Source organism: Dermacentor andersoni, chromosome 5 (assembly GCF_023375885.2).
Source record: "Dermacentor andersoni chromosome 5, qqDerAnde1_hic_scaffold, whole genome shotgun sequence".
Classification (NCBI taxonomy): domain Eukaryota; kingdom Metazoa; phylum Arthropoda; class Arachnida; order Ixodida; family Ixodidae; genus Dermacentor; species Dermacentor andersoni.
Window position 1 is genome coordinate 191575133 of NC_092818.1, and position 13749 is coordinate 191588881.

General features: G+C 46.8%; 2 protein-coding genes across 3 annotated transcripts in view; one reads left to right on the plus strand and one right to left on the minus strand.

Moving 5' to 3' along the window:
- LOC126531755 (ATP-binding cassette sub-family G member 1-like) overlaps positions 1-7839 on the plus strand; it is a 45583-nt gene extending 37744 nt beyond the window's left edge. For both annotated transcript variants that reach the window (XM_055071457.1, XM_050179463.2), the window contains exons 10-13: positions 857-1025; positions 1706-1806; positions 4680-4835; positions 6234-7839. In XM_055071457.1, the coding sequence (XP_054927432.1) occupies positions 857-1025; positions 1706-1806; positions 4680-4835; positions 6234-6578 (771 nt within the window). In that variant the 3' untranslated portion in view covers positions 6579-7839. The remainder of the gene's footprint in view (positions 1-856; positions 1026-1705; positions 1807-4679; positions 4836-6233) is intronic.
- Positions 1-13749, minus strand: part of LOC126531754 (ATP-binding cassette sub-family G member 1-like) — a 221589-nt gene that overhangs the window by 65448 nt on the left and 142392 nt on the right. The window lies entirely within an intron of this gene.

Below are 13749 nucleotides of genomic sequence, written 5' to 3' on the forward strand. Positions count from 1 at the left end.
GCCCGCGACGCGGCGGAGGGGCATGGCCTCTCTGTCCCAACATGGGAGTGGCGCGCTCATCGCGCGCACCGAGGGACCTCAAGAAAGTTATTCATCCATCCTTCTCTGCGGCGGTTCATACTTTAGCAAAAGCCGCTAAAGAAGGCAACGATTTAAGTAGGGACGCCATACCTTCAATGTACAATGGTTGACACAAGACGAGAGACAAGGAAAGCGTGTCGCGCCGTTCCTTCCTCTCCAGTGTAACGCAGTGTGAACGCGATGACAAGTTCGAAGCCAACGAAGCGGTAGCATGCTCAATGTTCCGTGGCGCTATCCAACTGTGGTAGAGGGCAGTAGCCGCTTTGTTAGTCTTTGCTTAGGGGTCGATGCTACCGAAAACGAAACGGCAAGTACGACATTATAAAATCGTGAATAACTACAGAGAATAACGCATAAAGACATGCGTGGCCACTTTGATCTCGTTTGCACCCTTTCCTGGTACTGTTGGAAGGTGCCAGAACCATAATTCAATAAGCAGCCCATATAAAAACTTCCTATGTTAACCAAAGGCGGAGTTCGAGTTAAGCGCACCAGCGGTGAAAGTCACCCTGGGGAATTATTTGTTTAGCCAATTTCCTTTCCACCTCGCCTTCACGCCCCACTTTTTAAATGGGTTACCATTCTACATGGAACTCCTAGTCATTCTATTCGCACTTCCAATGCACTCAAGTGAACATACCTTTTTGCTTGCATAGTCGCAGCCCACGCATTACGAGATATCTTATCTCAGTTACTCGACGACTTTCTTTAAACTTCAGAATATTTTGGTTATTCGGTGCGGTGTGAGTGAAAGCTGCTTTGCACGCCTATGCAGGTGGCAACACCTCTGAGGCTCGTGGCATACGTTGGCTTCGCGGCATTCATGGTGATACTCTTCTACGGCATAGGTAACAAGGCAACCACGGTGACGAACAATGTCACCATGTTTTTCGCCATTTCCTGCGTCTGCGTTTTCCAGTCAGTCCTGCCCGCCGCTATTGTATGTGAGTATTTTGCAGCTCTTCTAACACACGCTGATCTTGCCAGTAATCACGTCATCAAAAAAGTGAAGAAAATTCTCTACTATAGCAGCAAGTGGTGGCGCTGCGTTCAATCGCACTACAATTATGTTGTGCTACAAGGTCATTCCCTGTGAGGGGATAAAGGTGTAAAATAGGTCCGCTGCTCCATTTCCTTGTTATTCAGCAAAAACAAAGAAAATTTCATTTTAACAATGATTCAGGCTGCCATGAACACAGATTTCAGCCAGTATTTGTGTTCCCGTCACCACACAAATGCGAGATTCACCGTAAAGCCTTTAAATTTGATGAAGCTGTCACCGATGTTTTAAAATGAATGGAAGGCACACACCTTAGCCTCAGCCCACAGCTAAGACGACGACAGCCTTTCCATTGCACCAAGCGTTTTACGAGCTTTGCTTGAACACAAATTTCGCCTGATGTGGCCCACCTCTTTCTTGCTTAGGTATACTGCGCAGGGGTCGCGGCATTTTTTCTTTAACAATGAGTGTACGGCCTCCCATGTTTAATGGGCGCACGTGAATTGTTGACGGTGTACATTCCTTGGCGCAAGGACCACATCGAGAGACATTCGGCTAGTTTTGAGCCAGCAACAGAAGGCAAACCCTTACACTGCCGTGCGCTGCGTTTTCATATTGTTCCAGTTCCGATGGAAGTACTAGTCTTGGCACGAGAACAACGAAACTGCTGGTACAGCCTGCACGTTTACTATCTGGCAAACTATATTGCCGAGATTCCTTTCCTGGTGAGTAGCAAAAACATTGTTGATGCTTTCGCTGATACTGTTGACGTTGAATTCCGTGCAACGTCTTTTTACAGTACACGGGCATCGTGAAGTAATCTCTGTTGCTTGAGTGCACAACACAATCTTTTGTACTTGTTTTGGACACCTGAAAGAATTTAGCACAGAATTATTTACGCTGAATTATTTTTTAACCTGCTGAATTATTTCTATCGGAATTCGGCTGATGTTTCAATGGCTACAATAACGGGGTCAGGAGTTAACATAGCGTTATGTTTTGACGCAACTAAAGATATTTACTACTTCGAATGTGATGCTATGCCAGCTGCGACAACAAATAAATATGCGCCCTTTTGTTCCAACCAAACCATTGTTAGCGTTGCCGATGGCGCCATGATACAGCCTGCTGTAATTTGTTATAAGAGACACAAATTCGTCATTTCACAGACGGAAAACTGTGACGGAGTAAATAAAAAAAGAAAGCTTGGTGGTTTCGCAGAAAAGGAAAAATTGTGAGCTAGTAAATAATAACAAAAGGATATATATATATATATATATACATATATATATATATATATATATATATATATATATAGAGAGAGAGAGAGAGAGAGAGAGATAAAAGAGATGAGAAAGGCAGGGATTTTAACCGGAAGATACACATCCAGTTTGCTACCCAGCACTGGGGAAGCGTTAAGGGGAGATAGAAAGATCGTTAAAAAAAAGTGCACACACATGACAAGAGTGGGAGATGGGAAAGAAAAGAAAAAAAAAAGAGAAACACACTCACACAAAGGAACGCAGGAGTGTCACAGTCGCTCAAGCAGGTCGCTTGTCCGGAGAAACTTTAGTAGCGCCTTCACCGCCTTCTGGTGGAAAGGTCGCATCAGCCAGCACACTTCAACATTGTCTGCTCAGAAAGCGGTCGGTCAACGAGGCGTACCAACGCCGTCACGAGCGACTGTCTCTGGGAGCTGTAGCGAGGACAATGACAGGGGATATGTTCGTTTGTTTCCTCGCTGTCGCAACTATCACAGGCAGCACTGTCAGTCATTCTGATGCGTCAAGTAAATGCATTCGTGAAAGACACTCCTAGCCATAGTCGGTAAGAACAGTTGTCTCAATTTGGGATAGTCCAGCTGGAAGGCGTAGTCAGAGGCATGGGTCCAGGCGGTACAGTCGAGTATGTTGGAAATCTGGCGTGTTCCACATGGATCGTGTGGCATCACGCGCTAGTATGCGAAGCTTTGTTGCTGCGTCAGGTCTTCATAGGGCAATGGGTTCCTTCACGGCACCTTCGCGAGCCCTCCTAGCAGCTTCATCGGCGTTTTCGTTGCCCTTGATGCCGCAGTGGCCTGGGAGCCACTCAGAAGTGATGCCATGTCCTTTCTCTGCTAGATGCTGATACAGCTGCCTCATTTCTAGCACAAGTTGGTCTTGTGGTCCACGACGTAGAGCGGATAGCAAATTATGCAGGGCTGCCTTCGAGTCTGTGAATATGCTCCATCTTCGAGGTAGGCCTTCATGGATCATGCGAAGTGCACTGCGAAGTGCAGCAAGCTCCGCAGCAGTCGATGTTGTCCGGTGAGATGATTTAAACTGAATAGTCATGGCTTTTTTGGAAAAGATCACAGCTCCTGTAGATCCATCCACAGTTGTCGAGCCATCAGTGTAAATGTGGAGATGGGTCTTGTATGGCTCGTGCATCATAAGCAGAGATAGCTGCTTGAGAGCTGGCGACGAAAGTCCTCGTTTCGTTCGAATTCCCGGTACTGATCTCGAGACTCGAACTTGTGGGCGATCCAAAAACCAAGGAGGTGCTATAAGCCTCTCGGCAGGTGTATAATCCGTAGGGAGGCAGTCACGGTACGCCGATATCTCCTGGCAAAAGGAGGCACTGGGCCGGTCTTTCGGTAGCGCGGCGAGGTGGTGGAAGTGCAAGCAACGTGCCTCATGTGTGCTCTGAGCACTTCCAATATCATACGAGTTGTGGCTGGGTAATCTGGAGCAAACGTAATTGTCTCCGCTGTTGATGTGCAGCGCGGCAATCCAAGACAAACACTGAGTGCCTGCACCTGTGCACTCTCGATTGTGCGGATGTTACTTCTGCAGGTATTGCTTAGTACAGGCAGAGTCCCCAAAAAAAATGGAAGGACTCTGGTACAGGTAAGCTGTACCTCAGATACCCGAGAAACAGCTTCGTAATAAACGTGTTTATGGTGCATTTGGGGATATTGTAATGTGTACACAAACCCTTCGTTGTCATGCGGGTTATTTATACTAAATATTTTGAATTATCACTTGTGTTTCATATTTCGGTTCCGCCAATACGTTGGTGCTGTTTTATTTGGATTTGTTGCCTTCTCATTTTAGTTATCGCATAAACCTAATGAGCTGAGATTATATTTTCCGGCACTTTCCACATTAGTTCAAAGGGGGAGATTTCTTTGGCAGCTTTCGAGCTTTGGAACTTTGCCTGAATCAATTATACTGTAAATTCTCGATTATTTATGGGCAGCTGAACGGAGGTGAGCTTGATAATAAGATGAACATGTTGCGTCCATGTTGGTCCCATGGTTGATAAGTGGTGGCAACATTGGTAGTTGCCCCAAATGGCAGGGGTAACAGCACACGTGACATATCCTATAATACTTACGGTAACTTCTTAGGTCTACACACATATGAGCAATTTCCTGGCTGAATTGCGCTTCACGTTATACGCTGTGTCGTAGTTTCTGGTCGTATTTTGAGGTGAAATGATCAGGAGCGACTCAGCTGAAACTTAGGACATAGACAAAAGGATGAATGCGAGAGCACCGTGCGTTTGAACCAGAGCCTCACATGCGATGCGTCTTGGCAACTCGGCCCTCGCTCAGGTCGTCCCCATCGGCCTGTTGATCGGCATCGTCTACTACCCGACGGGGCAGCCTATGGTGCTCTGGCGCTTTGCGAGCCTGATGCTGTTCAGCGTCCAGATCTGCTCCGTGTCGCAGGCCTTGGCTCTCATCGTGTCGGCAGTCTCCAAGCTTCAGGTGAGATAGCAGAGCAACGCATCGATAGAAAGAACGTGCGTGTTATGAGGTGACGAACGCAGCACTAGAGCCAGGGCATCGGCAACCACATATCAAAGTTGGGAATGTGAGAAATGAATGGCAGGCTGATGTCCAGGACTAAATAAGAAAGTCATACGGTTGATTACCTGCTTTGGTGACTATACCTGTCAAACTGAACGCCACGAGTTTTCCGACATGCACGATTAAATGAATTTGCCTGTCATTGACTACTTTCTCTTCGCCGCAAGAATTCAGCTCTGGCACTAAGAATATACACGCGTGGATTTTTTTTTCGTTTCTTTCATGCTCGAACCGTAGACGTACCGTATGTAGCATGTGTGGTGCGCAGTTTATCTCGAAATCTTGAAGCCCCTTCGCCAGGGACATCTGTCGTTAGGTCATGTTTGCATAGCTCTTGTAGGATTCGGGGTGATTGCATCGACTTTTAGGCTGTCTTGCATCGGCTTTTCGCTTTATTTAATCGAGACAGCTTCAGAACGACGGCAATTTGGGCAAGATGGAACAAGGTTATATGAATGATGCGAAAAAAGAGACAAGTATACTAAGTAAGAAAAGACAAGGACGCGTTACTAGCGGTATAATTATGGAATCAACAGGCCAATTAGGTGATAAACATTTGCCTATGCTTAATCATTGGACAAGTGTTGCGATACACTTACTTGCTTGTATTCTTTTAGGTATACATACACGTTGCTTTAAACATGCAAGTTCATTGTCATAGATGTTCCTCATTCTGCGTGCAAGAAAAAAAAAAGAAAATGAGGGAGGGAGAGAAAACAAGAAGGGAAAGGCAGAGAGGCTAACCATATTAAGTGTCCAGCTGTCTACTCTGCACAAGAAAAAAAAAGGTATCACTGGAGTGTAGGCCCAAAAGTCAGTACTCAGTCATTAAATTGAAAAAGAAGCCAATTTTACTGACAAAAGCCAGCAAAACAGTTGCTGGCGTTTTCAGCTCGAAATCGAGATAATTTTTAAGAGGCACGTAGCCAAATAATACTACCACCGCTCCACTGTTTAATATCCGCTGTTTGTATAGGATTGAGTAATTACCGAATGCCAGCTGAATCTTCCCCGACGCGGCATCGTTTAGTACGCTGGGGTACACTTCGCGACTTACCGCCGTATTCAGAAATGCATCTCGACTTCAAGCGCATGCTTGCCTTGATATAAATGACGCCTGTTGCGAACGCGCCAAAGATGCTCATTGCGTTTCTTTCGGTGCGTTCAAGACAGGCGTCATTAAAATCAAATCAAGCATGGGCTTCAAGTTAAGATGCATTTCTGAATACGGGGGTTAGAGCCGTAACCCCGCCTCCTTTCTCTGAAGTAAAACCCTTCTTTCTGGTTCCCGTGCAGACTGCAGTGTTCCTTGCCCTGCCAGTGGTGTCTCCAGCCTATTTCTTCTGTGGCTTCTTCGTGCCGGCGCACTTGCTCAGCCCGTACACACGGTGGATGACAGACGCGTCGTACATGTACTACGCGTACAACGGCTTACTCTTGTCAGTGTACGGCTACGGCCGCGAACACCTCGAGTGTGACGAGTTCGTGTGCCTGTACGAGGACCCGGCGCACTTCCTGGAGGTCGTAGGTGCTGCGGACAAGAAGATACACGTGTTGACTGTCGTCTTGCTGGCGTTCGAGCTGGCAGCCAGACTGACGGCGTTTGCTTTGCTCAAAATGAGGCTCTCCAGGAAGGAGTGAAAGCTCGGGGCCAGGCTTCTGGCGGCGTCTGGCCTCTGTGTATGTGTGCGCGCCCGCCCGTTGTGAGCGTGCGCAAGACTTCTCGAGTTATTCGGCCGTCCAGTGGGTAAAAAAATATTGCCCCCGGGGGCAAGTGCGCACAACTTTCATCGCTTTGTATCACCCAACCTGCAGGTCCGCATCAGGCCTAGTATAGAGTTTCGTGGTGTCTGTACAGGTGGTGGAGAAAACAAGAAAAACATTATTTTCTTATCGACACTTCACTCAGAGCCTCAAGATCGAACTTTCAAGCATCGTTAACACTGTTTACTACGTGGACTGTTTTCTTTAGTAATCCACAGACATGCGTATTTCAGTTCTTACCCCTAAAATAATTGCGGATATATAGTTATTTCCGATCGTTCATTTGTGTCATTATATTCATATCTAGGGCTAGCTTGTTTTCTTTACGAAGTATCATACTATATAGTATACTCACCGAGTGATGCATAAGACGGTCTTTGAGAGAACACTAATAAATGAATACTGGTAAGCGCATGTTCAAGACGGGACAAGAGAAGACACCGAAGCACGGGACAAGCGAACACGAATAGCCCGGAACACTAATACAGAACACTAATAATCCAGTGTGATTGATTAAGGGCTAGGCAGCGTGGTATGGGGGATCGGTGCCACTGAACGCAAAATTCAGCGTAATATGCCTGAATGTGGTGCATACGCACCACTTTCCTTTTCTTTTTGCGCGTTTGTGTGTGAGTGCAATGCGTGCTAATGGCAATATTGGCCAGAGGAGAAAACAGGAAATAGAGTACGACACGCGGTACTGCCACTATTGACAGGGTGGAGCAAAAGCGGACTAAGTCAGCCTTTGAAGTTAAATTTCGGTCGCTGACCGAACCGCACGTATGAGCTCCGAAACCTGTTCGTTTTATTCACAGCAGTGCTCAGCGCTCGTTTCCAGCGTTTGTTTGACGCAAACACACTTTATTTTTATTTTCCATGGCTCGTGCAGTCACCCACTGAAGGATGTCAACACCATCCTTGCGAGTTCCATACGGCGACAGGATGATGATGACCTGGCACAATTTAACGTCTAGAACACAGGTTTGTAAATTGTGTCGAGCGAATAACATGACTTTCAAGGAGGACCTCGGCTACATACTAGGTATCCCGTTGCAAAGAGTAATGCACTGCAAGTTTCATTTGCCTTCTTCGGTTGCCTGTATGAAATGCCCGATTCTAATAAAGTTCCACCAACGAACTTGTATTCTTTCAACAACGACCAACCCGAGAACGTGCTTCACATGAACGCAGTGTTTTACGTCGCCCACGGCACGTGAAATCTTAGCGGGCTAGCTTTTTGCCACGAAACCACCTGGAGCAGCGTTCCAATATTCAATTTCGAAGGCATTTTCATCTACTAGAAATGCCTGTGAGTTGACTGCGTGACGAATTGGCAAAGAAACTGGCGAGACAATCGGACTTTAGCGTGGTGCGCTGGCGCGAACGACTTCGCTCGGCCTTCGTGAGTGGGCGAACACGCGCGCTTTTTTCAAGTCTCCGACATACAAAGCGGCCCATTGCACAGCTGCTATAACAATACGGTTTCGCAGTACAATGACAATAATCCAAAACGCTGCGCAATGTCAAACAAAGTTCTACAAGGTACCACACATTAGCACGTCACTGCGGTGAGGTAAAGCATAACGGCAACAATGTATAAACGTAACAACAGTGCTAATTACTGATGAATCACTGTATACAGAGCCTCGCCTAATGTAATCGTCAGACACCAACTTATTTAACGCGTAAGGTAAACACGTAAGTTCCCCTACCGCTAAACCAGACACGATAAGACGAGCTGCTGCTTTCCTTTCACAGTCCTCGCCAATGGCGCAGCCAGAAGTTTCGTTCGGGAGGGGGTCTCACGTTTCAGCTCCGCCTCCTCCTTATAGAATTTGTCGAGGGATCAAATACATGAACAATAACTGCATCGCCATTGCCAAAGAAGCTGCAAACGAATTCTTGAACGCTACGCACTGTCAAGACAAGTAAAATATGTATTTTTTCATAAAAGATATACTCGTATGTGTCAAAAAATGTGCCCAATATAACTGATATCAATGCTTCCATGTTTTCTCTATATTTAATAAGAAAATATCCCACGAACTTTAGACCAATATCAGTTTGAAACCGCTGATATGAAAAATGTGAAGGCCATGCAATGAACAAGCTTAGGACAAATATTTTAATGCAACTTTGGAATTCAAGAACTTTGTTTACATATTTATAGATATGTAACGGCCAGGTAATATCTCAATGACGCTGTCCTTTGTTACAATGTATTGCGCAGGAGCAGCTGTCACCGGTCGTGTATATTGTGAGTAATTGCACAGAAATTATAGTCGCAGCAGAGAGCACATATAAAAAGCATGAGTTCTGCAAAATATGCGAGGGCGTCAAATGAAAGTAAGCCAATGCGAATATATGACAAACGGGGTGCTTTATTTAAATGTAGTCTCCCTGAGCATTTAGACATTTGTCCCGCTGACTAATGAGTCGCGTGATTCCCGTCTCATAAAACTTGGGTTGCTGTTTCAAAACTTCTGTAACTGACTTGAACATTGACTTGACTTGAACGTCATCGTCCGACACGAATCTGGTTCTATTGAGCTTTTTTTCAATCACCCGAAAATGTGGAAGTCTCAAGGCGACAGGTCTGGGCTGTATGGCAGATGTTGCAGCGTTTCCCATTTGAACTTTCCCAGTTTTGTGTTAAACGCATCAGCGACGTGGAGACGGGCACTGCCATGAAGCAAGATTACCTCATTTCTGAATTTTCCACGTTGTTTGTTTTTTATTGAGACACGCAGCCGATCCGGCGTTTCACAATAATGAAAAGAATTGATAGTCTCTCAAGATTTAGAAATTTCTATCAGTAATGGCCCCTGACGAGCGAAAAAAAAAGTCGGCTACACCTTCCCGACAGAAATGACGGCCTTTGCTTTCTTTGGGGGTGGTGAATTCAAATGTTTCCACCGTAAGCTTTGCCGACGTGTTTCAGGCTCATAGTAGTGGCAACATGATTTGTCCCCGGTCACAACTGTAGACAAGAAGTCGTCACCCTCATTGTGATACCGGATAAGATGTGTCGAGGCAGCGCCGAACCTCTCCGCCTTCTGGCGGCGGTTCAAAATGTTGGGCTTCCATTGCACACACAAGAGCCGATAACCGAGATGTTTATGAATTATGGTGTGACATGAGCCGTTACTGATGTTCACAAACCCTCCCAGTTCATCGACGCTTATCCTCCGATCTTGCCTGATCAGCCCATCAACCTTTGCAGTTGTGTTGGGAGTGATTGCACGGTGGCTTTGGCCCGGTCTTAGATCGTCTTTGCAACTTTCACGTTCTTCTTTGAACCGTTTGCTCCAACGCTTCACAATGGCCAATGAAATGCAATGTTCAACGTACACGGCAGCCATAGGCGAATAATTTCTTTTTAAGAGACACCTTCAGCTGTCAAAGACCTCACGACACCGCGCTGTTCAACTTTTGGAGTGTCCATTATGTCACGCAACCATGTTCAACCCAGTGTATGAGATTATTAAAGAACCTTTATCCTCACACCTGCGTGTCGCTTTCGTAAATGAGAGATGTATGTGTGCTACGCGCTTGCCTCGCAGATAATGAACCGAACCATTATTGCGCAGGGTGGGTTGGCTCACTTTCATCTGACTCGCCCTCGCACATTAAAAATTCGAAGATACAATGGGATATACAAATGCTAAGATACAGCTTGATAAAGGGCAAAAATTGGCACTGGAAACAAAGTTCACTGCACGTATACACAATACCTCGCAACAAGAAATTTAAATGTGCGTATAAGTCTCCAATAAATGTACGTATCTAAAGAAGTCACTTTATGTAACGCGTCAAACAAGGCAAATAAACATGTTGCGCAACCACAGATTCACAAATCACAGCACCCCCTCCCTCCACTCGCCTTGATGTATCGCCCGCGACAGGAGGCGGCGCGCTTCCTCCCCGCTTTTCTCCCTTACGCACACAAGACCGAGCCGCCATCGTCGGCTCACCCATGCCCCCCTCTCCGCCTCCCCCCTCTACGCTTTCACTCGCACATACAGCATGCGGCGCGCGGTCACGATGTTATAGCCCTTGGACTTTACATGGAGCATGAGGGCGATGGCAGGAATGCGCCTGCTCATATAATTGCTATCGCAATAATATAATAAGAGTATCCGGCAACTGAAGCGTCCCGTGGCCAATTACTTCCCGCAAAAGTAGAAGTAACAAAATTGAACTTTTGCCATGCGATAATTTGCGGCACCGCAACAATGTCTTTTTTTCTTTTGTTGGGTGGGGGCACGAAAACAAAAACGCAAAGCAAAACATGTTGGCAATACTCGAATGCATACTTTGGGCACCTAATAGGTCTACCGAAGGAATATCGAAGAAAACGTGAGACATTTGGTCCACAGAGAACCGTAGGAAGGAAGGAAAAAGGGGAGAAGGAAGGCAGGGAGGTTAACCAGTTTAGCCTAACCGGTTTGCTACCCTACACATGGGAGCGGGATGGGGGGGGGGATGAAAGATGAGGAGAAGAGATAGAGAGCACATAACACGGTACACACATCGTTGGTTACAGTCTGTCACTCTTGCGCGGTACGTGACATCACTGTCACAGCCGCTTGTCCAAGCCCGTCTCCTTCATAAACCGAAGTAGTCCCTTCGTCGCCTTCAGCTGCGATGTCTTCTGTCGGCGATATGTGAAAATAGTTGCAACTGACAATGGTCTATTGTCAAGGTGCGCTAGAACGGACGCCATGGACTGTCTCTGAACATTACATTCAGGACAGTCGCACAGAATGTGTTCCAGCGTCTCCTCGCAAAGACAGGCATTGCAGAGAGCGTTGACGGCCATTCCAATGCGAAATGAGTGAGATTTCGTGAAGCCCACCCCTAACCATAAGCGATAAAGCAGGGTGGCCTCGCTTCGGCGGAGTCCAGTTGGCATACAGAGATGCATCAAGGAGGGCAGGTCGTGTTGACGATTGCTCCGGATGGTCTGGCTGCTTGGTGTGCACCACAGAGAGAGCGTGATCTCCCGTAAGCACACTGCTCGGTATCCTACACCGATGAGAGAAAATTTTCCGGAGAGGTTGCTTTCAAGCGAACGCGTCGCAACGCGTCGAGTCTCCGCAGTGATGGCGGCGAGCGACCAGTGTTTCTTTTTCTGGTCTGCTAGCCAGAAAGCGTCCAGGGGCCCTGTAACGTAAAACCATTCCAATATATTTTTATTGCATTCTGCTGACGTCAAATTTGTGTAACCGGCGACGCAAGCATCGGGCGGTCACCTGCAGGATTGTCTGAACAGACTAATCAAACGCTCTCCTCGTTCATAGGAGGTCACTTTTGTTTGCTTGAAAAACGAATGACATTGCCTACACTGAGCGGCTTGTCTTATACAATTGGCTCACAAGAGGCGAGGAGCACGCTCTAGGCTAGAGGGATTCGATGGTGCTGAGCCACTGCACTGAAAGTCAATAACCGGATGAAGAAGGTGGTGCCAGCGTCTGCGATTGGTCCGCTTTCCCTTACTTAGCTTGCGGTGGCTGGTCGAAAATCGCGGCGGCATGCAACGGAAGCTAACGAATGACGCCAAACGGATCCTCAGCAAAAAAGAGTTGGCAAAACGAGGTCGTAAACGTGCCGAAAGTGCTCGAAAACGTTACACGGCGACGCAAGATTTATTATACGCAAATAAACCCATGCTCTCCGGCAGGTCCGAGCAGCCAGTGCCTAAGCGATCGGCGGCAGCCATCTTTTATTCCTTTCGGAACGGGGCAGCCTGCGGCTATTCAGAAGAAAATTCAGTTTTGTTCGGCATATTAATGCATCTTTAACGCGTACACGTCACTTTGACGGGGGGAGCTTTTGCGGTTTTGTGACGTCACGTGACAGACAAGTGAAGCGAGTGCAGCCCTAAAGCTTTTGACCAATAGCTGAGGTCTAATGGCGAAAAGGCGTCGAATCTTAAATCTATTTTTCTTTTATTCGGTCCAATCATGCATAATCAGTTTGTACGCGTCATATCAGATGGGGAGCTATCGCGGGTATTTGGTGACGTCGCGTGGCAGACAGGCGAAGTGGGGGTGGTCGAAAAAAGCTTTTGACAAATCGTGGAGGTCTGATTGCAGAATTGGAACAGAAAAGTTTGGAATAGTTTTACGTTATAGCGCCCCAAAACTCTTCCAGGCGAAAATCCACTCGGCCAGAGAAAAATGAACGCACATAGAAGTGCGCCGTGCGTTGGTCGAGGCAACACGAGAAAAGCGCATGCACTCTGGATGGCTGCGGCAGCCTGCGGGTAACGAGAACAAAAAATGAAGAGGCTCAATATGTCCTCGCGAGAATATAAGTCAAAGTAGAAAAATGAATAAGAACGTAGTTACCTTTGCTGGCTTTAATGTCTTGACATGGATGCTTTGGCGCAGGTGAAAAAAAATGTTGATATTCTTTTCTCTGACATGACGGCAAAAATCAACCACCACAACGCTTAGTCTCATCGGATCTCGCTGCGTGCTTTGTCAACTTGTCTGATATTGTGTTGATTTGGCTGTCTAGTTGTATGGTCCGATCTACGACTTTAGAAACGTCAATTCACCTTTGGCGTCAAATGTTTAAAACAACGTTAAACCCACAAAATGCTCGAATTGAAAATATAAACCACGACTTTGCAATTGTCAAGGCACCTTTCGCTTAAAATGTTAATGAGAACTTTATACCCATGAAGTTTCGGAATTGAATTTCACGCGCCCCGTAGATTCCGCCACCTCCGCGAGATGCCGCGAAGAGCCCACTTGCCATCAAAACGCCCTTGGAACTTTTTGCTCGGATGGGGCTGCTTTCATTATGTGACTCCCGGCGTTGCAGCGAAATTCAGCCCGATTTCGCAACGTTCGCGCTGAAATGTCTTTTCGAGCGTGAAAAAGTCATTTTGCACAAAATATAGAGTGATTTCCGGCGCCGGGGGGTTGTTTTGGTCGGCGGTGCATGACAGCACGAAAAAGTTTCGGGGGGGGGGGGGGGGGTCTAAGATCCCATAAGCCTCTCCCCCCTCCCCCCCACCAGCTACGCCTCTGGTCTT